Here is a 26120-nt window from a genome sequence, read left to right on the forward strand (position 1 = left end):
CATCTGCCAAATACTGGTTGCTACTCTATCTTCATGTACTCAGCATATTCCTTTCTTTTTCAGTGACCATCACCAAACCCCTTTCGAGTAATCTTTTACCCTTCTAAGTTACACATAAAAAAATAATACAGATATCTAATTGTTTTAAGTGCTAGGGCTTATATAATAAAAATCTAATGACTAGTTTTCGTAAAATAATGGCCCAAAGTTGAAAAACTACATATTCTAACCTGAATTACTTCAATTACTTCTCAAATAAACTATCAAAATGATGTAAGATAAAAAACTTTGTTTTTTAAATGTTAACACCTTGACTGTGATATTTAGACTTACGTTGAGTGCATTACAAGGCATATATGTCCCGTAGTGAACCATTCTCACAGTGTTACAATACAGTCGAGGCGGCCAACCTTTAGTGTAATAAAAGATCTATTTGTCTCTTAACGCAGCCAAGGTGTTAAAATGAATAAATAAACGAATGGTTTTAGAAGATATCTGGATAAATTATTTACCTACTTTTTGATTTTCATTCCAAATTAGGTATATACTTCCTGATTTAAAACCTTTATATATCTGTAATAGTTTTTATAAGTAAAACCAAGAAAGCTCTGTTCATAATATAATATGCTAATTAGTTTCTGCTGGGATTATCATATTATTGTCGCTTATCTAACAAAAGTGCCTAAATCATTTTGATTTATTTTACAGGAGATGGAAAATCCTACATTAATTCTATTATTTTTAAAATTTGTACCTAAATAATTTTTTATTATCAGATCAAGAACATCTTTAAATAGAAATTACTTACATAACTTTTTCTTAGTTACATAGTACATAGTTTTGTCTCATAATCCTTAGTGCCCTTCGGGGCATCGGATCATGGATACTTACAAACTTAAAAATAAAATTATTAATGCAGTTTTTCCCTCTTCTGTAAAGGACATCGCACACATCTTATGGAAAATATAATTTCACTCAAATTCAATAAAATTTATAATAATAGATTCGTTTTAAATCAACGGTCAAATTTTATCATTGCACCAACTCTATATTTTCAATAATAAGAGCAGAAATTGATATAAATAAATCTGAAATCAAATGGATACGTACATAAGTTAGAGAGAGAAAAAATATTTTAAAACACCCAAATTGTCGGTACTCCATAAATCAGAGGATTAGTTTCACTAATTCGATTAGGCCCAGCGGGGGGTCTCTCCTTTAAGCTCTTTTGAATAGCACCCAGAGCAATAATGATGGTAACTGACACTTTTACTGACTCAAAAAATGTGATTTCAATAAACTTTAATTGCAATTTGCGCCGTAATTAATCATAATTAAGAGTTGGCGCAATGATAAGATTTGACCGTTAATTTAAAATGAATCTATTCATATAAATTTTATTGAATTTGAGTGACATTATATTTTCCATAAGATGTGTGCGATGTCCTTTAGTCAAAATGACTTGGGAGCTTTTGTTCGATAAGTGGACTATATCTATTTCAAGCAAGTTTATAAAGATTCTTTCTGCCAAATATGCTGTCTCTAATATTCCCTTCTAATATCGATACATTTTTGGCATAGTAACGTAAGTCACCAAAAACGAATTTGTAGAAAAAGCATGTTTTTTCTTTTCATGCGTTTCTTTTGTGGGTATGATTAAAACAATTCTGGACATACGTTTTAAAATAGTTAAAAACTGCTTACTCAGCTATCCATCCGCTGAGGTGTTCCGAACCTACCCTGTCTCTTCAATCCTTACATGAGCAGTATAAACTACCCAAGGACAAGTTTTAAGCTTTAAGAGGGATATTTGCCATTTTTTATTAACAGATCAAATATATTAGTTACGTAAATAAAAATGTTGACGACTAAATCAACTGATTACTTTCTTCAACCTCTTGGTTGTTAAAATTGTACAAAGTCGTATTATAGGAATAATTTTTAGTCGGTAGCATTAGAGGACTTCCAGTTTCAAGAGAATTAGGGCAATTAATAATTAGCTAGAATAAGAATTAGACAAGGATTTATATTATGAAAACTTAATATTTTTATTGGGAGTAAGCCACTATTTTGCAGAAAGTGCAGAATGGAAGAGATTGCCTTACACATCCTGTGCCATTGCAATGTGCTAATTGATGTGAGGCAGGATTCACTGGTCAACTGAGGTTTGAACAAGAAGAAATCCTAAAACTATCAATAAGAAAACTGTTGTCATACGTTGAGGCCACAGAACTCATTAGAGTTTAAGAAAAAAACAAGGTATGGTACAAAGGTCTTACGACTAAGGGCCAGAGACTAACGAGTCTTGCCTGATATAAGAAGAAGAAGCCCTAATTGTACTTTAAAATAAGTTTGAAACTAAGTTTCTATTTCTGAAACGTTACCATAAACTTATTATAAAGTAAAATTGTGGCCTATTCCCAATAAAAATAGTAAATTGTATTAAGATGCCAGGAGAAAATAGCTTCAGAACAATATATTATGAGAATAGACAATTATTTTTTTAGAGGCTTGAACTAAATTAATCGGACGTGTTTCAAGAATGAAACGGGAAAGGATAATTACCAAAATCTAAATGATTTGAACATATTTGAGTCACAAAAAGGATACTAAGCTCTATTTACAATAAAACACTGGACAGTATAAGAATCAAGCGTCTATGTAGATAAGTGCCCTGCCCTACTTGGTGAAAAAGTAAGTATTACGGCCTAAATACTGGAAAAATTCTTCCTAATAGGTAAAGTATTATAAATTTATTGTAACTATGTAGACTATAAAAAATCAAATAAGCTATACCTATTTTGTCAATAAATCGTTCATCCACCAATGTTTCAAGTAGAAGCCATGTTGTAGTCGTACAAAGGGGTATATGTCGTGAAACACTCACCTAAAACTAACTATTTTTCGGCCTAGAGGCAATAAAATATACGAATTTACAGAAATAATTCTTCACTTTGATAAGAAAACCTCGTTTCTTTTCTAATCTTTGGCTTGTGATACCTTACAAAATGGCGATATTTTAATTCAAGTGACGTTTCGACGTTTGTTTTTTTGATAACAATCGAAATGATGAATGATGATTGGTTGAGATTGCGTAACGATTACTTACAACAAGAATCGATTGTTCCGATTAAATAAAAATAAAAATCCGTGTAAATTAAAAATAAATATGTTTTAAGGTAAAAACTCCTTTTTGTGTTTGTGTTTTTACTAAATGTATATTTTTCAAATCATTTCTTTTTACAAATATTTCTTTTTTTTTTGTATCAACAACGATTACAATTTTCGATTAAACAAACCATCGATAGTACAATTCGCTTCAATTAATGACGAACTGTCATCATTTAGAACCAAATGGAACCAAATTTATCTGAAACTTTCAGCACAACTGTCAGGTGCTATATTTTGTTTGTTATTTATTCACAAGTCAATTTTAATTTGCTAAAATTTCATTTTGAACTTATATTAACAGGGATAAACTATTAAAATCAATATTAAAAAATAAATAGATAAAACTATTCGAATATTTTAAATGAATATTATTTCTTTAGTTTTTCATAGAAAGTTTTCACGTCATATTGACAGATGTCATTTTTGATATTCCCTTTGTTATCTTCGATAACGAACGAACTTGTTCCTACAAATGAAATAAGAAAAGATTAATTTTATTACAAAAAATATTTACATGCATTTATTTATTAGTTATTCCAACTTAAAAATAAGTTACTCAACTTAAAACGTTGTGGCAATTGTGTATGATTGTAAAGTAAAGACAATCAATTGTTGTTTTTATGTATTCACAATGAGTTTCTTGTTGTAAGTATGAAGCCTATTTTTAACTTTTAGTAAGAATTGAGATATTTATCAAGACAAAAATAAATAATTCGTTTCCTGAGTAATACTGTTAATCAAGGGTATAGATTTTCGATAAGCGTTATGTAGAAATTATTTGATGTTTCTTCTAATAATATTTAATTGAACATTTCATGTATTTTTGACTCTGGAAAGCTGGTTATCTTGATAGTTTTGTACTATTTTATTTATACGCACAACAGGGCCTTTAAACGTACTGCATTTTTATTAAATTAACCAATTACAATTATTTTAAACAAAACTCAAACTAAAGAACAGTCGAACCCCCTTAAGAATACCTGTTTAGGTATACCTATTCTTAGGTATATCGAGGAATATCCCGTTTAAGGCTTAAAGGAATAGGAATTTGAGGTCCCGAAACGTTTCTACTAGCCACCAATGATCGGTTATTAGAATATCCCGGTCATAGGAATACTTTTACTTGGCACGAAGGCTATTCCAATAAGCGGGTTTGACTGTATATACAAAATTCTTAACTACTTTGAAGGACCTGATGAACAATATTTGTCCATTCCCTTCTATTCTGTGCTTTTCTTTACCAGTCCCTCACCTTCATATGTTTAAGGTCCTCCTCCACTCTATTAATCCACCACATTCTGGGTCTACCTCTCCTTTTACGACATATTTAGCTATTCTGTTCCTGCCATTCTTTCTACATATCACAAAGATCTGATTAATGGTGACTTAACGAATCTGGTGATGGTAGGTTCTTTGTACAAAGCCACCTGTTCTTCTCTCCCACCCGTCTTCGTTCCTCCAAATATGCATTTGAATATTTTCCTTTCCTATCTCTCCTCGGTATCCTCTTCCATCTTATTGAATGTCCACACCTTGTGGGATATGTTAGGGTGGATCTAATTGCTATTTTATATACTATATAGTCAGAGTTTACTTTGTCTAATGGAGACATATTTTGAGTTCATTAGGGATCTTAAGCTGCCTAATTTTTTATTCCCTTTTTCTATTCTCGCATCGAGCTCCTATTTGAATAGTCTCCTTCTGTCCCTCTCCTGAACATATAGTTGATTTTGTCTTCATTTGACTCCAATCTGAACAACTGTGCTTCTTCAAAGCTCCTTACTTCTTTCATGGTTCTTGCTTGGATTATTAGATCATTTGTTTGCTGAATACTTTTCAAAAACTTATAGTAATAGAGATTGTGTTTTGCAGGATAATATTTTAAATTCTGGTGACATCAACTTATCACAATTTACTATATCTCAGTTTGGCATTTCTATTTCGTCTATATATGAAAAACTTTCCATTTTGGATAGCACCAAGGGGCCAGGTCCAGATGGTCTTCTACCTTCTTTTCTTAAACACTTAAGCTTTTTACTTTCTAGACCTCTTTTTCACATTTTTAACCTGTCATTAAAGACCGGGATGTTCCCAGCCTACTGGAAAACTAGCTTTATTACCCCAATACTAAAATCTGGAGATAACTCTCAAGTGAACAATTATCGTCCGATTAGCATTCCGAGTTGTATTCCCAAAGTTTTTGAGCATCTTGTTTGTGACTATTTGTCAGCAAGTTTAAAATGCTGTTATATCGACCAGCAATTTGGATTTCTCTCTAGCCGCTCCACTGAACTTAATTTATTGACATTTACCGACTTCCTTATGGAATCTCTTGAAGGTGGCTTCCAGGTTCATGCTGTATACACAGACTTTACAAAGGCGTTTGTCCGGGTAAATCACAAGATTTTAATCAATAAGTTGAGAGGTCTTGGTATCCAGGGTGAACTTTTAGAACGGTTGTTATCCTACCTATCTGAAGGAATACAAATAGTAGGTGTTCAGGGTTTTCAATTGTTTGAAATTAAGGTACCTTCAGGAGTGCCACAAGGGTCACATCTTGGACCCCTTCTATTCAATATCTATGTTAATGATATTGCCTCCTGTTTCCACTTTGCATTTTTTCTAATGTTGGCTGACAATTTAAAATTATATTTAAAAATCGAGAATGATGGTGACTATGAAAAATTACAATCTGACTTGAATCAGTTGAGCTATTGGTCTGATAGCAACGGAATGGAACTTAATGTTAAAAAGTGTCACTTAATGGTTTTTGGTCGAAATATAACTCCTACAAATCATATCTATACCATTAAGGATTTGTCCTTTAGACTCTGTATCTCAGATAAAAGACCTAGGTGTTGTGCTTGATTCCAGCTTATCCTTCATCACCCATATCTCATCTATTGTCTCAAAATCACTTCAACTTTTAGGGTTTATCAAACGTTGTGCAAAAGACTTTCTAAGTATCCCATCCATAAAAGTAATTGTATTGTTCACTTGTGAGACCTCACCTAGATTACTGTTCGTGTGTTTGGTCTCCACACTATAACACCCATATTCTAGCTTATTGAGAGAGTTTAGCACAAGTTCTTAAGATTTGTTGCATTTAAACAAAACCAGAGGGTTGATGAAATTAATTATTCTAATATAGAAAAGTCTCTCAACATAACCTCTCTCCAAATCCGATCCATGCATAAGGGTCTCACAATGTTTTATAATATACTACACTCCAATAATTTTGGTCCTCAACTATTGGAGAAAATTAGCCTCCATGTTCCCAGTAGACAAATGAGGCTAATCAACGTTTTTACATTAAACCCCATTGCACCAACTACGGACACAACTCCTTCATGTCCAGAACACCTAGGTTTGCTAACCAATATTCGGAATAACCAATATTAGGAAGGTTTAGATTATAGTTTTCCAAATCAATTTAAAGCTCAGCTTAAAAACTGTGTGTGATAACTTGATATCCTTGTGTTTTGTACATTTTTTGTACATTTATTTAATGTTCCTAGTTTGTATGATTAAAATTTTTAAACTTAGTTTAGGTTAGGTTATAAATCTCCTGTGATTAATGTTTATACTGTATTTTAATTGGGTGATTGCTCCTCGATAAATAAAATAAAATAAAAATCAGCAAATGCCATACACTGGTCATCTCTGCAGTCAGCTGGTACTTCTTCTACCGGTTGGCGATTTATCTCTTGCTGTTTTGACAACACATGTGTCTTCCATTCTGCTTGTGTGGTTATTCCATTATTTTTTCCATTAGTGTCCATTCATTTATACAATACATTACATTTTCTTCAAATGCCTTCACTCCTCTTTCGATAACTTAGTTGCTGTAATTCTTCTCATTTCTGTCATTTCTAGTAGCCTTTTTGTTGTGGCTGTGTCAGGTCTTGCTTCTGATGCATATTTTATTATTGGTCTTACATTCTTGGCTTTATAAATTCTTTACTTCATCTCAGTGTTAATGTGTTAACTTGAATTATGTATGTAGTGTATAAAGTAAATTATCTACTAATATTTGGTAATAATAATCAATATACTTTTTAAGTGGAAGTCGTTCGTCAAAAACATTTAAACCAAAGAAAAATATACCAGAAGGAACCCATCAGTATGAGTTGATGAAACATGCTGCTGCTACGTTGGGATCAGGAAACTTAAGATTAGCTGTGATGCTGCCAGAGGGCGAAGACTTAAACGAATGGGTAGCAGTGAATAGTAAGTAGATCTAAGGTTTCTATGAAATTTTTAAGTACATATACAAAGATTATTTTTCTCACCAACTCAACAAACATCATTAAAACTACCATTTTTTCGATCAAATTACCTCAACAATGTGTTTTATTAGTAATCCTTTAAAAAATTTTTTCTTTTTTATTTATTTATTACGGGATGTCCCCATTTTTACAAATAACAAAAATAAAGTATCCTAACCATAACACAAATACTAAACTAAGTATTAAATCATTAATAAATATTGTTAAACAAATGATCATAATTTAAGTAAATTAAATTTCCTGAAAATATTATTAACACGTTCAACGCCATGGGGGGTCACCAGTGACCACCAGCTCCTACGTCCCATTGCGCCGTGGGGGTCACCGGTGACCTCCGCAACATAGCATTATACAAAGTTGTTTTCTGTGCCGTCGGTCACTCGTTTCATTAATATTATGTATAGAAATGACCGTCAAGGCGCTGTAGAATAGATCTTTTGAATGGGACAAATCTACCTACATAAGTAAAAAAGATATAGAACGATTTTTGAATTTTTATATCATGTTATTGAAAATCTTGTCTGTTATAAATATTTATGGAAAGTAATGAAATAACTAAAATAAACTAGTTCTAACTAATTAGAAATTTAACAATAAACAATAAAATATTAAAATGAAGAAAATAATTTTTAGAGAAATGTTGAAAATTTTCAAAATGAGATTATATATATCTGTGCACCTTATTGAAACATGGCAAACATAAATGGGGATTACCTTCACACTGCATGCAAAAACTGTTCACCTTTTTTGTTTTATTTTTAGCTAGTTTTCTGCCCACTTGTACCACATTAAGCTTATAACACTGAACACAATGACGTCTTGAATCTCTAACTTTCCCTGGTTTCGTTCCCAATTCATGCTTGATTCTTGTTGGTCGTGACGTTCTTGCTTCAGGTTCGTCTTCTTTTCTGGAACTGGTGAGATAGTCAACTAGAGCTCTTCTAAAATCTACAATTGACATACAGTTTTTTGTTGTTTCACTGTACATAATAGAGGCATTTACAACAGCAGTATTTAACAATAATTCAATTGCCAGTTTCTTGTACCATTTGACCGTTTTTCTTAGTGGGGATGAATATGAAGTCATTTGGTCGCTCATATCAACAGCAGATTTAGATTTATTATAATCTAGAACCATCTTTGGTTTTTTAATTAACTTGCCTCTTTTTCTAATCGTAGAAAATTTATTTGAATGTTTAGTGGATAACATTAAGACATCTCGTTTATCCTTCCATTTCATGACAGTGATTCCATCTTCATTTTCCTGTGCATACTTTCTCCGCGACGAAGTTTAGTTTCCACAACTTTTTTTGGCAACCCTCTCCTATTTTTTCTAACTGTTCCAACCAGATGGGTATCATTATTTAATAATTCGTATGCTAACTCTAAACTAGTGTACCAATTGTCAGTTGCCATTGTGTGACCTTTGTGCAGTAAATCCTTACACAATGATAATACCACATTGGTTGGCGTATTATTTACTGCATCATTATTTTTTCCACAATATAATTGCAGCTTGTAGGTGTATCCAGGAATCGTGCACAGTTTGAATAGTTTAAAACCGTATTTGTGTCGTTTCTGTTTATTATACTGACGTCCAATAAAACGTCCTCTAAAGGGCACCATACTTTCATCTACACATAAATCTTCTTTAGGAGAGTAATATTGCTTGAATTTAAAATTTAATTCATCTATAAGCCCCCTTATTTTGCCAATACGATCTGCAGGGTCTGTAGTTTGGTTGTCAGAGAAGTGAAGAAATTGTAGAATTAACTCAAACCTATTCCTACTCATAATTGTTCCAGGAAATTGTTGTCCCATAATTTTGTCTTTACTCCAATAGAAATTAATTTTTGGCAGCTTTACCAATCCCATAAATAGAAGAAGGCCAAAAAAACGTTTAATTTCATATTTGTCAGTTGGTATCCAAGAATGTGAACGAGCTTGCGGTTTATTATCTTTTTCTAAGATAGATTGTGTCGCAAATAAATTTGTTTCATTTGCTATTTTTTCAAAAAGATTTTCAGTAACCAAAAGCATATAAAAATCTTCAGGAGGGGCTTGCATCAACACGGTCGAATATGGATGATTTAACCCAATTAATTCTGTAAATGGTAGTATTGAACGTTGACGTCCCATCGGCTCGAACCATTTGCGTGAAGAACTTGTTTGGTTTATATCATTGATTGTAACATCATTATTTAACAAATCAGGCTCGCTTTCAGAATCAGAAGTAATAATTCGTCGCTTCCAACATTTGGACACATGCAAAACTTCATTTTCAGAGTCATCTTCTTCATATGAGATATCTCCCTTACGTTTACGATTGTTAGAGAGCTCTTCTTCTTTGATATTATTAACACTTGCTGCCAGTAAATCAAATCGTTCAATATCTGCTTCACTTATAAAAAAATCGTCTACATTACCAAAAATATCTGCAAAACTTTGATCTTCATTGTTCACCTCCATAGTGTGGAATTTTGTCCACAAAATAATAGGAACACAAAATAATACAGAACAAAGAACCAAAAAAACACTGTTACTGCATCCACTTGAAGATTGCAAGAACTGACCTGTTGTTTCTTGTTAGAACCGCATGGTCACTAGCAGCCCAGAGGGGCGGGAATTGCTGAGAGTGGGATGACCGACATTGTGACCGGCGCGGCGTGGTACAACTGAAAAGTTAATTTCTATTCAATAGCGCCGCGGAGGGCACCGGTGACCTCAATGTGTTTTTTTATATTTATGACTAAAAAATTCGCTCAAAACTAAAAATAAATATTATATCTATTTTGAACACATAATATCAGATATATATACAAAAATTTTTTTTTTTAAATTTTTTATCCATTTACCCATGGCGTTTAACGTGTTAAGTGAAAATCGCTGACAATTAAAATCAAATGAAATGAAATGAAGACTCCAAGGTAAAGGTCACTCATCTTCGATTCCTTACATACTCAGTCAGGCAGTGCTTAAATATTACAGATCTTGTATCCACCAGATCATAAGATTGACTAAAGTCATTTCCCAGTGTCTGAATCCTGTTAATTGGAGAGAATTTGCCATAGTTGGTGTGATAGTATTTTATAGAAAATACGGGCATGTCTCTAAGAATTCTAGTGCTACATCTAAAGTTGATAAGACTTAATAAATCAGAACAGTCGGTGGTATAATCAAGTAGTTTATAGAGAAAAATTAAATCACATTTAGTTCTCTAGTCTTCTAAGGAACTGATATGCAGCCTTGACCTTAATTCCACCGAAGACATGTTCTTTAAGTTTAATCTATAAGCACAAATCTGCAAAAACTTATTTTGAATTTTTTCAAGGGTGTAAATATGGTTAAAATAGTATGGTGACCATACTATAGAAGCATAAGACAGGATGCTTCGGATGAAATTAAGATATAAAATTCTATATGTGGGTACGGAAAGATCTCGAGAGTTTCTTGTGATAAAACCTAGATTACAGTATGCTTTATTTGACAAATTGTTAATGTGTGGGATAAATGACAAGGAACTGTCAAATAACACCCCCAAATATTTCAGTCACTCTTGATGGAACACTTGTATTAATGTGATAGTCAAACACAACATTATTTTTAGACTTTCTAAAGGATATAACACAACACTTATCTTTATTTAACTGGAGACAGTTGGAAAGAGACCAATTGTAAAGAGAAGTCAAGTCTTCGTGGATCCTTAGACAATCAGACAGATTTGAAACTTTGAAATGTGGCTTAAGGTCATCAGCAAATAGCAAAAACTGACAAACTTTTATTACCTCAGAAATATCATTAATAAACAAGTTAGAGAAGAGGACCCACATGTGAGCCTTGTGGGACCCCTGAACTGACCAAGATAGGAAATGAAAGTGAACCTTTTATAAAAACACACTGAACTCTTTCATCAAGATAACTACTCAACCATGAAAGAAACCACTCAGGGAAACCAATACATCTTAATTTATATAGATATAATATTATAAGATATTAATGTATCCTACCTAAGTAACTGCTCTTACTTTTACAAAGGGTTTGGTCACATTTATAGTCAACTTATACCAGAACTAGCAATGGCAAAAAGCAGTAAGTAACAAAGTAACTCTCAATGTGATGGTAACAGGCAGTATCCAACGTAACAAATAACTAATTACTGCTGTTTGTGTACACAGAGATCTGGAATATAATTTTTAATGTGAATTTAATGCTATTTTCCTTCACATTTGTATTATATCATGACATAAGGCAGTATCTTTTCAGATACTGCCATTTGCATAGACATCACCTGATTTAACATCCGTTAAAATAAACACATGACAGAAAATAAACTAGAAATTCTTAGTAAATTACGCGATAATTGTAGAGGTGTCCCTACGCAAAAGAAACAAGGTGTAATGTGTGCAACTGTGCCCTCTCATACTTGAAAACAGACGGCATTTTTGGCTTTCATTAAAAGAAGATGACATTGAATACTTAATAAATTTCGAATAGTTTTTTCAATATTATGTAATTAATTAAGACTTTTTTCTTTTTCTAATGTGAATTACATTTGATGTCACTACCGCTTTATTCTGCATTTTTGGTTTATTTTTAAAACCGATATTTACATAAAGCTGACAATAAATTCTACATTTCTGCTTAAGAAAACAACTTCATTATTAGGGCAAACAGCAGTAACTGCTGAATTTTCATCCAAAAAACAAGTAACACAATTGTTTGATTTGCCAAAAATTAACGCATATTTTTTAATGTTTTTTAACGTTTTTCTGCTTAAAATTAAAGAAATAATAAATTGTGCGAAAGAAAAAATCTTAAATTACAAATAACTCAAAACCATTATTTTGACACTCACTGCTTTTTACCTTATCATGGCAGTATTGGAGCTTTCTTATTTTTATTGTGTCTATTATTTCATATTCTTGAATGCCTATACAAAATCGATGAATTACCAGTTCTTTCACTACAATAGTTTATTTTCTGATGAAACAACTGTTTAATCTCAAAACTGTTGGTATTAGGTTAGTGAAAATCCGTATATGATTCAATGTAGTCAATTATATCATTATCAATCATAGTTTTTTTCCTAGAAAGATATTTTTTACTAAAAATAAAAAAGTTGTTCCCCTTGGGCACCCCATATATGGATACATTGTATATAAAATCGAATCCATTTCTGACTTTACACATTTTGTTTTAGCTGTGGACTTCTTTAATCAAATTAATATGCTTTATGGAACAATAACCGAATTTTGTACAGAGGACAGCTGTCCTATAATGTCTGCCGGACCAAAATATGAATACCATTGGGCAGATGGTCATACAGTTAAGAAACCCATTAAATGTTCAGCACCAAAGTATATTGACTATTTAATGACTTGGGTCCAGGACCAACTAGATGATGAAACATTATTTCCATCAAAAATAGGTAAGCGATTCTGTATTTCAGAAAATTTATTACCTCCTAAATATTTATTCTTTGTTTCTAGGTGTTCCATTTCCAAAAAATTTTCAATCCATCGCTAAGACTATTCTGAAGAGGCTGTTTAGAGTGTACGCGCATATATACCACCAACATTTTAGCGAAGTGGTGCAATTGGGAGAAGAGGCACATTTGAATACATCATTTAAACATTTTATATTTTTCGTTCAGGTAAATATGTCGTTTTTATCATAAAATCTAACAGAATTTTTGGTACAGCACAGTCAGAATATTCTCAACAATATTTTCTATTTCTCAGAAAAAAAAAACAAGTAAAGGTGTAGAAAAAAAAGCATGGAAACAATATCTAGAATATAAAAAAAAAACGAGAATTACAATAACTATAAAAATGAAATAAAAAAGTAAAACGATTAGTAACAGCAGCAAAGAGGGAAAAATCAGAGATAAAACGGAAAAAGATAGTGAAAGTACCTTACCAAAAGTATGCATGGAAAAGCTCCTGGAGTGAATACAATAACAAAGAAATTATACAAAACATGGGAAAATGAAAAAAACTAAAAATAATGAATAGCATATGGAAAAATGAAGAAATCCCGGAAGAGTGGAAGGTGTCGCTAATAGTACCTATATACAAGAAAAAATAGAGAAGAGAATGTAATAACTACTTATAGTATAGAAATCTGCAATGAGTAGATATCTCAGAATGACTATGGGCTGATGATCTGGTGCTAATTGCAAAAACTGAAAAATAATTTCAGAATAATGTAGAAATATGGAAAGAAATTCTTACTGAAAACAAAATGAAGACAAATATCAATAAAATAGAAGTTATGCAGATAGGAGAGACAAGAAAAGAACTTAATATAGAAATTGGAAGAACAAAAATACAAATTAAAACATTTACATACTTAGTAGTAATAACAGAAGAAACATGATCTCTAGAAACAGAAATCAATAGCAGAGTAGAGAAAATGCTACAACTTGATCATGCAATGAATAAAAAATTGATATGCAGAAAAGAAATAATCATGGAATACAAAAATGGATGTTTTCAAAGCAGTTTATAGATCTGTTCTGACTTTTCGCAGCAAATTATGGGTATTAACAGATTAGCAAAAGATTAAGATACAGGCGATACAGATGAGAATTTTAAGAAAAGTTAAAGTGTTAGCAAAATGGATAGAATACACAACACAGATATAATGAACGAACTGAAAATAAATCTACATTGAAGTTTAAAAAACAGAAACAGCTGAGTTGGTGGGGTCATTTACAATGGATGAAAGATACCATACCAGTGAGAAGAATGTGGGAAGCAAAAATATTAAAAAAAAAGAATGTGTGTACTTTGTACGCACGTAAGAAGTTATACTTCTATTATATGATTTCAACGAAATCAATATACTTTAAACAGTTTATTTATATTTTATTTAAATATTAAACTAATTTTAATACTTACTACTTTCCAAAAAATTTTATTAAAACAATACCAAAAATTAAAAAAAAAAGAATAAAAGAATAAAACACACACAAACACATTGAAAAATGCAACAAAGAAATGATTTCTGAACAATAATTGTTGCCAAAAATTTTAACTAAATACGTATTTTCTGAAAAAAATTATATAATAATATACTTACAATCATAAAATGTATAAAAAAAATAGTAACTTGCATTGGGATTCGAACCCGCTATACGTCGATCCCGCCGATCGAAAATCAAAGTGCTTTCCCATTGCACCAGCATCGCATATCTGTCATGTGAATATACACCAACTGACCGTTTACACCATAAACTTTTGACAGTTGTTTATTATTTATATGAATTTAATCAAATTAGTTTGATTTTTGTGGAATTAAAGGAATATTTTGTGGAATAACAATATATTAGGTGAATATTGGTAGAAATTTTGATGGTAATCAAATTATGTAAATCAAAGCATTACATACTATTTTGGTATTAGGTTCATTTTAACCTTTAACTACACGCGCTGGCGTATTTTGTACGCCAGATATAAGATTTCTACTGCAAATATATTTATAAATTGAATTTTTGACCTTGTTTATCTCTCTAACCTATCACTGGAATGTGCTTTGCAATTTGGTTTTAGTTTCGTTATAATCGGCGTTCTGGGAAGATCGTAATTTACAGTTTATTATTTGGGATTTATAGCTGGAATCATAATTGTAAATAATAAATAATAATAAATCCAGTAATTTACAGTTTCCGGTGGTGGACAATATACGTCACGATTATATTAATATTAGTCGTAATATAAGTACATATTTCAATTGTTTTTTAGTCATTATGGCACAAAATATATTTTTCTTTATAAACAATACTTTTTCTCCTGTAAAAAATCACATTTCAAAAAAATTTTTATTAGTAATTTTATTTATCATGGAATCCAGTTATTCCATGATTCCAGCTATAAATCCCAATTGGCTTACTGAGAAGGAACTCCAAGTATTCACTGATGCCGAATAAGGTTTATAACAAACAACTAAGTGTATTTTTTCAAAAAAAAAAAATAAACAAATCCGCTGTTTTTAAGTGTATTTTCTTGTGGCGTATAAAGTACGCCACGCGTGTAGTTATGTTATAACTTGATGCGCGGGTAGTTAAAGGTTAAATTTTCCAAATAGGTAGGTATCTATGTAATTTTTTATTAGGATACTGAAACATTTACAATTATTACGTACCTGTCGCTTTTAAAAACTATTTAAAAAGTCACTACAATAATTATAAACTTGCTTTTTTTCTGCCGTCACAACAATAAAAACTAATATACACAACATTTTTGTATCCATAATCTCCATATTGAACAATTATTGACAGATGATTTTAACACCCAATCAGATCCTGTATAACGTTTGAACGACTAATACCATACTGTCGGTGTGCGCATGCGCCAGGCAATGTAAAAATTCACCCTCGTGCCTAAAGAAGTATAACTTCAAAAACAAAAAAAGAGGAAGACCAAGGATGAATTTTACTTTGATTTAAATTTGCTCAAAGCTTGTAAATAACAGATAATACTAACTGAATATTCGTTTTTGCGATTGTTTGGTATTCCAATGAATAAATAATGCATTGTTTTTCAGGAATTCAGTTTGATTGAACGCAGGGAGCTGGCTCCCCTACAAGAATTGATCGACAAGCTAACCGCGAAAGAGACTCGATGAATAATCTAAGCTTAATAGGATCTATATACCTCTGCCTTGTATTTAATTTGACTCGTGTGATCCCTTTTGGTCTATAGAAGACACTAACAAGGAGCGCATGTTGCACATGAATATACTTTATACTTTAGCGATTGAGTTAAAGAAGCGATTTTATTATTTAGGATTTTCTTTTTACTGTTATATAGTTTGTTATATTTATAGTAGTTCATTCGATATTTTTTATATCTAACGCGTATGATGTATTTATTTAGATTGCTTAATAAAATTTGTGAAACTTTGGAAGTGACAGGGTATGACATTGATCAAATGTTTGGACTGTTTTGTCATTACGATGTTTTTTTAATGTAAATTAACTGTCACCTGTGTCTAGTCAAATGATTCAGTTTTTCAGCGGTTTTCCATTGTATGTTCGATATATAACAGTCTAGAAATAATTTTATTCTGCAAAATGATAAAAGTATATAAGGAAAATCAATTAAACCAACATTTAAGATACAATTTGTATAAGGAAGTTAATTTTTTGATTGAATACATGAGAATTATGTTACGTTAACTAATTTTCAACAATTCCAAGTAGCAAAATGGTCCAAACGTTACATATTTAGTTTTTAATTTACTATTATACTTACCAAGTTTCATAAAGACACCTGCTTCTTAGAGTTCCTGAGATATTTAGGACATTAAACATATTTTTATTTTACTTTTGTTCGTAAATCACGCTTTGCAACTTGACAATGACTGTTTGGGTTTCGTAATTGGGGTACGACATCGAATATAGCTTACATAGAACTGCTCGAAGCTATCTGGGGACTTACACAATCATTCTGAGGTTGTAACATATGAGGGTTGTCTTTTTAGTTTTGCATATAGCCATAAAGGCAGAGAATATACAGGGTGTCCCGGAAAATAGTGAGTTCCATCAAGCTTTGGGCTAAGTGCACCATTTAGAGCAAAAGTCTGAAAAAATTTTATTGTAAAGTCAACCGTTTTCAAAAAAATAATTTATTAATTTTAATGCATTTGATTAATATCCACAGAAATGCAAATACAGCCGGCAACGCTGCGTTCCTTCTTCTGTGTAAAAATAATTTTACTCGAACTCAACTATCATGAATCATCGACCATTAGGCATAATATTATGTATTGATAAAATACTGATAAGAGTGATAGAAAAACAGCATAATATTCGTGTTTATTAAATATCTAATAATTAAGGTTTGTATAGTGTTTTAATTTACATGAAAATTTTTTATTACAATCGAATCAATCAAGCTACGTCTTCAAGAAGTATCTATCGGTAGAACATGTTACAGAAAATTTGAGTATTACATTTCTCCATTCAATCTTCTGGGAAGTTCGAGTGGTTCAATCAGATGATTACTAATAATCCCAGCCCATACATTAATACTTTTGGCATTATAAATGTAAAACACACACATCATTTCTCGTAAAACAAGCTTTATCTACACATAACATTTTACACATTTTGTTTTGAAACCATCTACAAATCCTTAAACTTCGAAGTAAATCGCCTTGGTGTATCTAAATCTTGCACTAATAATTAATTATACACTATAGGTACGTAATTAACATGATACTTGCGATCGAAATCATGACAATACCACAACAATACAATGTATTCTCGGGTTACAGGTAATTATGATATTATGACTGTTTGTGTTTACAATTTTAAATATCTTCGTTATGTCAAAATAAATAAAACTACCGGGTTGCCAAATGTAAATTTTAGTAAAAGACATTATTTTATTTTTTCGAGGCAACAGATATGACTTTAGAAAAAAAAATGTATAAGAAAGTTTTCTTTTAAATGGTGCATTCTACTCACACCTTTAAGGAACGCACTATTTTCCGGGACACCCTGTATAGATTTAAAGCACTTTATTGTTTTTCAAAATATGTCCCACCAATATCAATACACTTTTGCATACGTTCAAAGCAGTTATTCAGTCTTAAGTTGACACCTGTAAAATCGCTGTTTAAAAGCATCGATGGCTTCTTTTGGCGACTGGAATCGCTCCCTCGCATTGAATTCTCGATCTTTGGGAATGTGCAGAAATCGATGGAACTTGCGTCGAGGCTATATGGTGGATGGTTTAACAATTTGATGCTTTGAAGCTCCAAAATCTATTGTCTTTTGGGCAGTGTGAGCACTTGCATTGTCCTGATGTTGGATGATTCGCAGTTGTGTGTTGCTTTCTCCGACTTTCACGATAACTTCTGGTAAATAAACTGTTATATACCAATCAGAAGTAACCATTCTTCGATCTACTAAAGCAATTGTTACCAGATTTTGACACAAAAGTTACGACCATTTACTTTGACACACTTCAGGAACGGATCACTTTTGTTGGTTTTTCCTCATCGTGAAACACCCACACAGCGGATTGGCGTCTATTTTCGGGTTTGTAGGAGTAAATTAAAGATACATCGTCACTAATAATACAATAAAACGTTTTTTGAGCTTCCTTTGTTGAACCGTTCCAATGCTTTTCGACACTAACTGACGTGAATGGCTTTTTACTCTTCTATGAGCAAATGAGGGATCCAACTGGAAACCAACTTCGTAACACTCAGTTCTTCATGAAGGATCTTTTTTATCGAGGTTTTTGAAATGTTCAAAGATGCCTCTATCTTCCGGTATGTTACACGGTGGCCATCTGGACCTGGTCTGGATTCGTTGCTGAAATTAGAGCTACCACGTTGAAATTCGCAATATCAGCGACAAATAGTTGACTGGTGTGGTGCTTCAGTCGCAAACACAGAAACCATTTCAGCGAGACATTGCTGTTATATAATCGTCTCCAAAAATTGTAAAAAATTATTGCTTGAAAATATTCTTGTCTAAGATCCATTTTTCGACCAACTTGCTAGTTTAAAAAATTCATTGTGTCTACACGACTTGTATCGCAATATGCCAACAAAGGATTGAGGTTACATTTGTGTCAGAAGGTTTTATTGGTGGCGCCATCTAAGCGGCTATATGCAAAACTAAAAAGACAAACCTCGTACTGCACTGAAGTGCTATGGATTATTATCCAACACCACTGTTTTAAAAACACGAAAAATTTATAATAGGTTATGAGTAAATATTTTATTTTTTTGTCAGTTCTTTAATACTGTTCTTCGGAAATACATGTTACTTTCATGTTATTGATTGAAAATACTTCTAAAATCTTGTTTGACTTTAACCATAAAAATTAGATTTTTTTACTAAAAAAATTGTTTTGGTAATTGTTTAAATAGGTTGATTTTTCAGGTCTTGTAAGAGATTTCTAGTTATCAAGTTCACTTAGAATTTTCTGGAATATTCCTGTCAATGTTCTTGAACTTATTAAAGAAAATTTCAGCTGGGACGTAGAAGAACACACAGGAAATAATGTAACATTGGTAGAAATCGAAAAATGAATTTATTTTACTGCAATTTATAGGATATAATATGATCTATTAGTCATTCGAAAACTGCTATGCATCCAATACGACACCAAAGGTGTCAAATCCACAGATCAAGGTGGATATTTTGGGCAAGGAAACCTATAAAGTGCCTTTGCAGTAGTAATAGCCCAATGCAAATAGATTTTGCTCTCTAAAAGCTTAGTTTTGAGTTGATATGGAATGAGTAGAAGTCAGTTTTTACTCGGAAGTATAGTAGAATACCCTTGTTTTGTACCCAGACCCAAGAAAGTTAAGAAATTAGTCAACTGGGTTACTGGAAGAAAAAAGAACAAGGTAATCAATATATTAGGCAACTGTATATGCTCATTTTTATCAATGAGATATACATAATGAAGTAAGCAGTATGACATGATTGACAAGTGACAGCAACATGAACTTGAGTAGCAACAAGCAATTTTTCTGGTTAAAAGTTCAAAAAATGGCGGTCCAAAGAAACAAGTGGATTAAATGTACTGTTGGTAATATTTATACTTGATGATTGCTGGATTTTGCTGGACAATCTCGTTTAATGGATCAAATCTATGTTCGATATTCTTTGCACAGGACTCCTATCGTTATCGTAATACGTTTAAGCTTCACCAAATCCCACTTATAGACTATATTGGACAAATTATTTTCGTCTAGCTTTGTGTATGTTACTAAAATTGTCGCAAATGTGTCGTATGTAATAAGGTGTTAGATAAAATTATTTTTTTATTTTTTATATTCGACGCAAGAAGTATTTTCATAGATGTTTCTCCCCAAATCAACCAAAGTGATAATATGTGAGAATCTTTGGCATTTTAAATTACAATAAAATGAACAATATATTGCAGATTTTTATTTCATCCTCTTACCCGTTTGATTTTCCTGAAATGGAACAACTGGAGAAAAAAAATGTGTGTGTACTTTGTACGCACCTAAGAAGTTACACTTCTATTATAATAATATAATCTAACTTCATATTATGATTTCAACGAAATCAATATACCTATCTACTTTAAACAGTTTTTTTGTATTGTATTTAAATATTAAACTAATTTTAGAAAGAACAAAAATAATACCAAAATTTTAAAAAAGAAAAAAAATGACTGGATTTGAACGGGGGACCTCTCGATCCGTAGGATTTCTCGGACATAATTACAATCACGGTGACAGATAGATTAATTGAAAATAAACATTTTCAATAATACTTATTACGAGGAAGACAAATCCACAGACACAAAAATTATAGTAAATATATTTACTAAAAACACTAATAATATATTCTTTTCACGCACACCTTATTTGCGCTACATAAAGATGTAGCGACTAATACCACACTGTCGGTGTGCGCATGCGCCAGGGAATGTAAAAATTCACCCTCGTACCTAAAGAAGTGTAACTTCAACAAGTTAAGAAAAGATTCATTATATCAGGCTTAAAAATAGATATGGTGCTTCTCAGAGGCTACAATGAGTATAAACGACATACCTTTTTTCTATCTCTTGCAATTTAATGCGTTAGAAAGAAATCGAAAAACTGTGACGCACTGAAAGAAGCCTCTGAGAACAAGTATACAAGTGATTAAAACAGGAAATAGAAGAATAGCATACCATACAGAGAGCATGTCGGAAGCAAAGGAAAAGTGTATAGGAACAGTGCATATAAAGAGACGTCAAGACTGGTTCGACAAAGAATGTAGAAATGCTTTGGCAAGAAGAAATAGGATAAAACTATAAAGAGACAGAGAAAATATCCAAAATACGATCGAAAACTATGTGGTTAGAAGAGCATATGTTAAAAAAATAGCAGAAAGAAGAAAAGAGAACAGCTAGAAGAGCCTGAAAAACGTAGAAGAAACCTACATAAACAAAGGGGTTAACAATTTCTACCAAACAGTTCAGAAATTCAGAGGAACTAAAAAGAATAATACAAAATATTGTAGAATTAAAGTAGGTTTACTTCCAGGAGAAACAACCGATAAATTGAACAACGGGCGAAATACTTTGAAGATCTCTTAAAGACATGCCAACAAGAGGAATGAAGAAGGGACGTGCGATGAATCAACTTTGAATGAAGTCAAAGACATAATACTCTTAGGCCGTCCTCTTGTACCTTACGGTGTCGAGGTAAGTGGAGAAATCAGACGTCTCCATGCCTTTCAGTCAGTAGCTAGTCTTTCTGCTTCTCTCCACCCAATATTTCTTTTTACGCAAGCCTTTCCAATATTTGCGTTTCACGTTCTTGCTGGCCTGCCTCTTCGTCGTTTGTTGTCAGATGCCGCTTTCCATACCCTCTTTACAGTTCTACCTTCACTCATTCTCGCCATATGTCCGAACCACGATAACTTTCGTTTCAAGTCTGTCTAAGGTCCTTCCGACACCGCACCTTTCACAAATGTCTTCATTTCTTATACGATCACGTCTGGTCACCCCGGATAGCGCAAGTAAATATCGCATTTCGTATGCTTGAATTTTACTACGGATGTTGTCGTTCACTGTCCACGTTTCACTACCGTAGAGTAGCACCGGCTCGTATACAGAAATACTTTCATTTTTATTTTCAGGCTTACTTCTTTCTTCCTAATAAAACTTTTATTTAGTGTATAGTATAATTTTGTTGCACTCATTACCCTGCTGTTTATTTCTGGTTTTATATTTCTTGTCCATTCATTGTTGATCCTAGATACTTGAAGGCCTCTACTTGTGTAATGGTCTCATTATTCAGCTTTACATTTATATTTTCTTGAGTTTTCGATATTACTAAAGCTTCTGTTTTTTCAATATTTATTTTCATCCCAAATTTCTTAAAGGCTTCATTCCAAACATTCACATTCACTTGCAAGTCTTGTTCTGATTTTGCCACAATTACCAGGTCATCAGCATATATCAACTCTGACACGTAAACTTGTTGAAGTTTATACACTCCAACCCTAGTTTTTTTTACCTTACCCCTGCATTCTTTTGCAGGTTCGTCCATTAGAGTGATGAATAACAAAGGACTCAGAACACCACCTTGTCTTACACCTGTCCTTGTGTAGAATTCTAAAGATGAGCGACTGTTCGTTCTTACATTATTACGTGTACATTTATATAGGGTGTCCAGAAACTCTAAACTGTCTAATTTTATGACAATTTAACTCAATTCACCTAGTCCGAAAATGCTTCCTAAGGGATGGCGCCATGTAATTAGTTTCTCTTAAATACCTCCAGAACGCTTCTATTTGGAAAAACGAAAATTGGTATACATATTTACTTTCCTGAAATGAATCGATTTCATCCATTGCGAATTTCTAGTACCGGTCATAGGCGTACGTTTTGGGTAGGGCAACGGTTATTTTATCGCATAACTTTTTTTTCTTCAACTTTTAAGCACTTTTGATACTGGATTATTAAATTGTGAGGTATTCTAGTACTAAAAGGTACTTTTACTTTAAGTCGATAGGATACACCGTTTTCTAGAAAAATCGATTTGAAAGTTTTTAGTTTTGGGAATTTAAAAAAAAAAAAGTTAAAAAAAATTAAAAAAAAACCGATGTATTTTACCAACTTAAAGCAAGAGTAACTTTTAGTACTCAATATCTCATAATTGAATAATCTAGTGTCAAAAATACTTAAAAATTAAAGACAACAAAGGTATGCTATAAAATAACTGTTGACCTACCCAAAACGGACGCCTATGACCGGTACTAGAAATTCGCCATTAATGAAATCGATTAATTTCTGGAATATAAATAAATGTACCAGTTTTCATCTTTCTAAATAGTTTTTTTGTATCTTTTTTTTTTAATTCAAGGAACGAAAAATTTTCAAATCGATTTTTCTAGCAAACGGTGTATCCTATCGACTTAAACTAAGAGTACCTTTTAGTACTAGAATAACTCACAATTAAATAATTCAGAGTCAAAAATGCTTAAAAATTAAAGACAAAAAAGTTAGGCGATAAAATACCCGTTGCCCTATCCAAAACGGACGCCTATGAGTTGTACTAGAAATTCGCAATAAATGGAATCGATTCATTTCTGGAAAGTAAATATGTATACCAATTTTCGTTTTTCTAAATAGATGCGTTCTGGAGGTATTTAAGAAAAACTAATTAGATGACACCATCTTCAAAGAGCTCTAGCTCCCTTAGGAAGCATTTTCGGACTAGGTGAATTGGGTTAAATTATCTTAAAATTATCTGAGGGATCTCCTGTCTTCGTTTGTCGGTGGAGTTTCTGGACACCCTGTATATACTCTTTATTGCTTGGATTAACTTCGGTTTCACATTTCTACGGTTTAATATTTCCCATATCTTGTTACGTGGCGCCCGATCAAATGCTTTTTCCAAGTCCACAAAACACAGCAACAACTTTCTGTTGTGCTCTAGGGCTTTTTCTGATAACGGTTTCACCGTGAATATGAGATCGGTTGTACCTCGCCCTGGCCTAAAGCCGCATTTGCTGTCATCCAGTGTGGCCTCGATATTTTCTCGCAGCTTTTTCTCTGGGATTATTTCTTAGATTTTACTAGCAACTACCAACAATGATAATCCCCTGTAGTTAGAAAACTCAAAGTTAGTCAAAGAAATAATACAGGATCCAAAAAATAACAAAAGGACAGGAGAAAGTGATATCAGAGCTGAGATTTTAAGGAAGGCAACGAAAGACGGAAAAAAGAATATTCTGCTTGCCATTAGCAGTTTGGCAAAAGGGAGAAATGCAGAAACAATGGAATAGCGCTCTTATGTGTCCACTCTTATGTGGACAAATATTATGAGGCCATTATTTTCAAAACTTGGTATTTGCTTGAGAGCCATTTTTTGGGAAATCGACAAAAAAACAATGTCCAAGCAACATTTAGCTCACAATATAAAGAATTAATAACGTTGCTTAGAGTTTTATCAATGGAAATTAGAAGTTTCTAGGCTCCCATTTTCCTATTTATAATTGAAATAAACTTAGCAAAAATTTTTTTTTCAAAAGACTGTTGATTAGTGGGTTTTGGAAATATAGACTTCATATTAATTCTTATCAATAATTATAATAAAATGAACAATATTACAGATTTTAAAACGTTTTTATTATATACTTGGATTGGTTGTTGTCATAGTCCCCGCAAATTTTGTAATCCATTTTAAAAATAGTTCTAGACTACCTAGGTACCTGAAATTTTCAGAATAGCTTAGAACTAGCTAACAATGCAATATTTAACTGCTAATATACAGGGTGATTGATTAGTGGGGTAAAGCTCCGTAGATCCGTTATAGTAATGGATAGGGATAAAAGTTAATAACAAAAATTGTAGCCAACTTTTAACTTCACATTACAAAATTAGTTAGAATGTTACGGGGTGTTCGATAACATCCTGTACTGTATTTTACCCTGTATTTTATTTTATATTCAGAATCTTCTTCACTTCTCCATTACAAAAATATAAAGGTTTAGTATGTTATACAGGGTATGCAAAATTATAACCAATTTTATATGAAAATCGTAACAAGTTTAACTCCCTGTATAAATAAAAATAAGCACAACGGCAATGGCTTATTAATGCCATATTTTTTTATTTATTGTCAAAATTTTCATAAATAATCGATATTGCTAATTTTCTTCATATTGAATACAGGGTGAGTCAAGACCCAAGTACATTATTTTCTCAGTCATTTTAAACACCCTATATTTTATATCACTATCGAAAAGTACCATTACCGTACTTTAATTTTTATATAACATTCCCTATGTCTAAATTTATTAGTTGTCGAGATATTTTTCATTTTTCAGAGCAAATTATTAATTAGGGGTCTAAATATATCCAAATTTTAGGCAAGCCATGTGTGAATTGTCTAAAACTGACGATTTACGATTACTGATTATTATCAATCTGTAATCAAAGTTGGTTACAATTTTTGTTATTAACTTTTATTGCTATCTATTACTATAACGGATCTACGGAGCTTTACCCCACTATCAATCACCCTGTATGGATAAATCGATTTTTTTATTTCAAACTATTTTAAAAATGTGAGTAATGCAATGATATTTTAAAGTACGTTAATAAATCGATATCTACAAATTGATGGTGGGTCAGTGGCATTAGACTGCAGATAGAGAGTTCCCTAGTTCGAACACGGCTGTTGCGTGTCTTTTTTTAATTTTTTAATAAATAATTATATATCCCTAAAATTCATATCTTATAAGTTAATTATTATATGTATTGTTATGATCTGCTTCTTATTAATTTTATATTAATTATTATTTATTTGATTAATTGTTTAATTGTCGCAAATCATACATAAAAATGAATAAAAAATCTCAGGGTGCCTTTTTATACTATTAAAAAAAAATCTAAATTATCTCACGTTATACTTATCTTCTCTCGTGGGTTCAGTATCTCTTAGTTGATCCTAATCGGGGTAAAATAGGGAAAAGAAATAAAGCAAAATATTAAAATAAACATACAGAATTGTCTTTTATTTATCAAAATCAATACTCTAAAATCTATCAAATCTAAAACCTGTGGACACAGATGTCCGAATGAAATTTCTACCATTTAAATTTATTCTAGTTAAAAAAAATATTTATCGGTTTGTTCCCGATGACTTTGGTACAACAAA

The 26120-nt window shown here is 31.9% G+C and overlaps 2 protein-coding genes across 4 annotated transcripts in view; one reads left to right on the forward strand and one right to left on the reverse strand.

Annotated features, from left to right (window-relative positions):
- LOC114326111 (uncharacterized) overlaps window positions 1-3059 on the reverse strand; it is a 55879-nt gene extending 52820 nt beyond the window's left edge. The window contains exon 1 of one of the 3 annotated variants that reach the window (XM_028274343.2): window positions 2797-3059. The gene's annotated coding sequence lies outside the window, so the exon portion shown is untranslated. The remainder of the gene's footprint in view (window positions 1-2796) is intronic. The other 2 variants (XM_028274344.2, XM_050662412.1) reach the window with 2 other exon arrangements.
- Window positions 3060-3591: 532 nt separating this feature from the next.
- Window positions 3592-20371, forward strand: LOC114326110 (MOB kinase activator-like 1). The gene is made up of 5 exons (XM_028274342.2): window positions 3592-3816; window positions 7235-7401; window positions 12661-12888; window positions 12950-13113; window positions 16008-20371. The coding sequence occupies exons 1-5, from the start codon at window positions 3803-3805 to the stop codon at window positions 16086-16088; spliced, it is 654 nt and encodes a 217-aa protein (XP_028130143.1). The 5' UTR covers window positions 3592-3802; the 3' UTR covers window positions 16089-20371.
- Window positions 20372-26120: the final 5749 nt, after the last annotated feature.

Source organism: Diabrotica virgifera, chromosome 9 (assembly GCF_917563875.1).
Source record: "Diabrotica virgifera virgifera chromosome 9, PGI_DIABVI_V3a".
In the NCBI taxonomy this organism is placed as follows: domain Eukaryota; kingdom Metazoa; phylum Arthropoda; class Insecta; order Coleoptera; family Chrysomelidae; genus Diabrotica; species Diabrotica virgifera.

Coding starts and splice junctions, on each gene's coding strand:
- LOC114326110 (XM_028274342.2), top strand. Junction 7,402..12,660: donor CGAATGGGTAGCAGTGAATA/GTAAGTAGATCT, acceptor ATTTTGTTTTAG/CTGTGGACTTCTTTAATCAA. Junction 13,114..16,007: donor ATTTTATATTTTTCGTTCAG/GTAAATATGTCG, acceptor ATTGTTTTTCAG/GAATTCAGTTTGATTGAACG.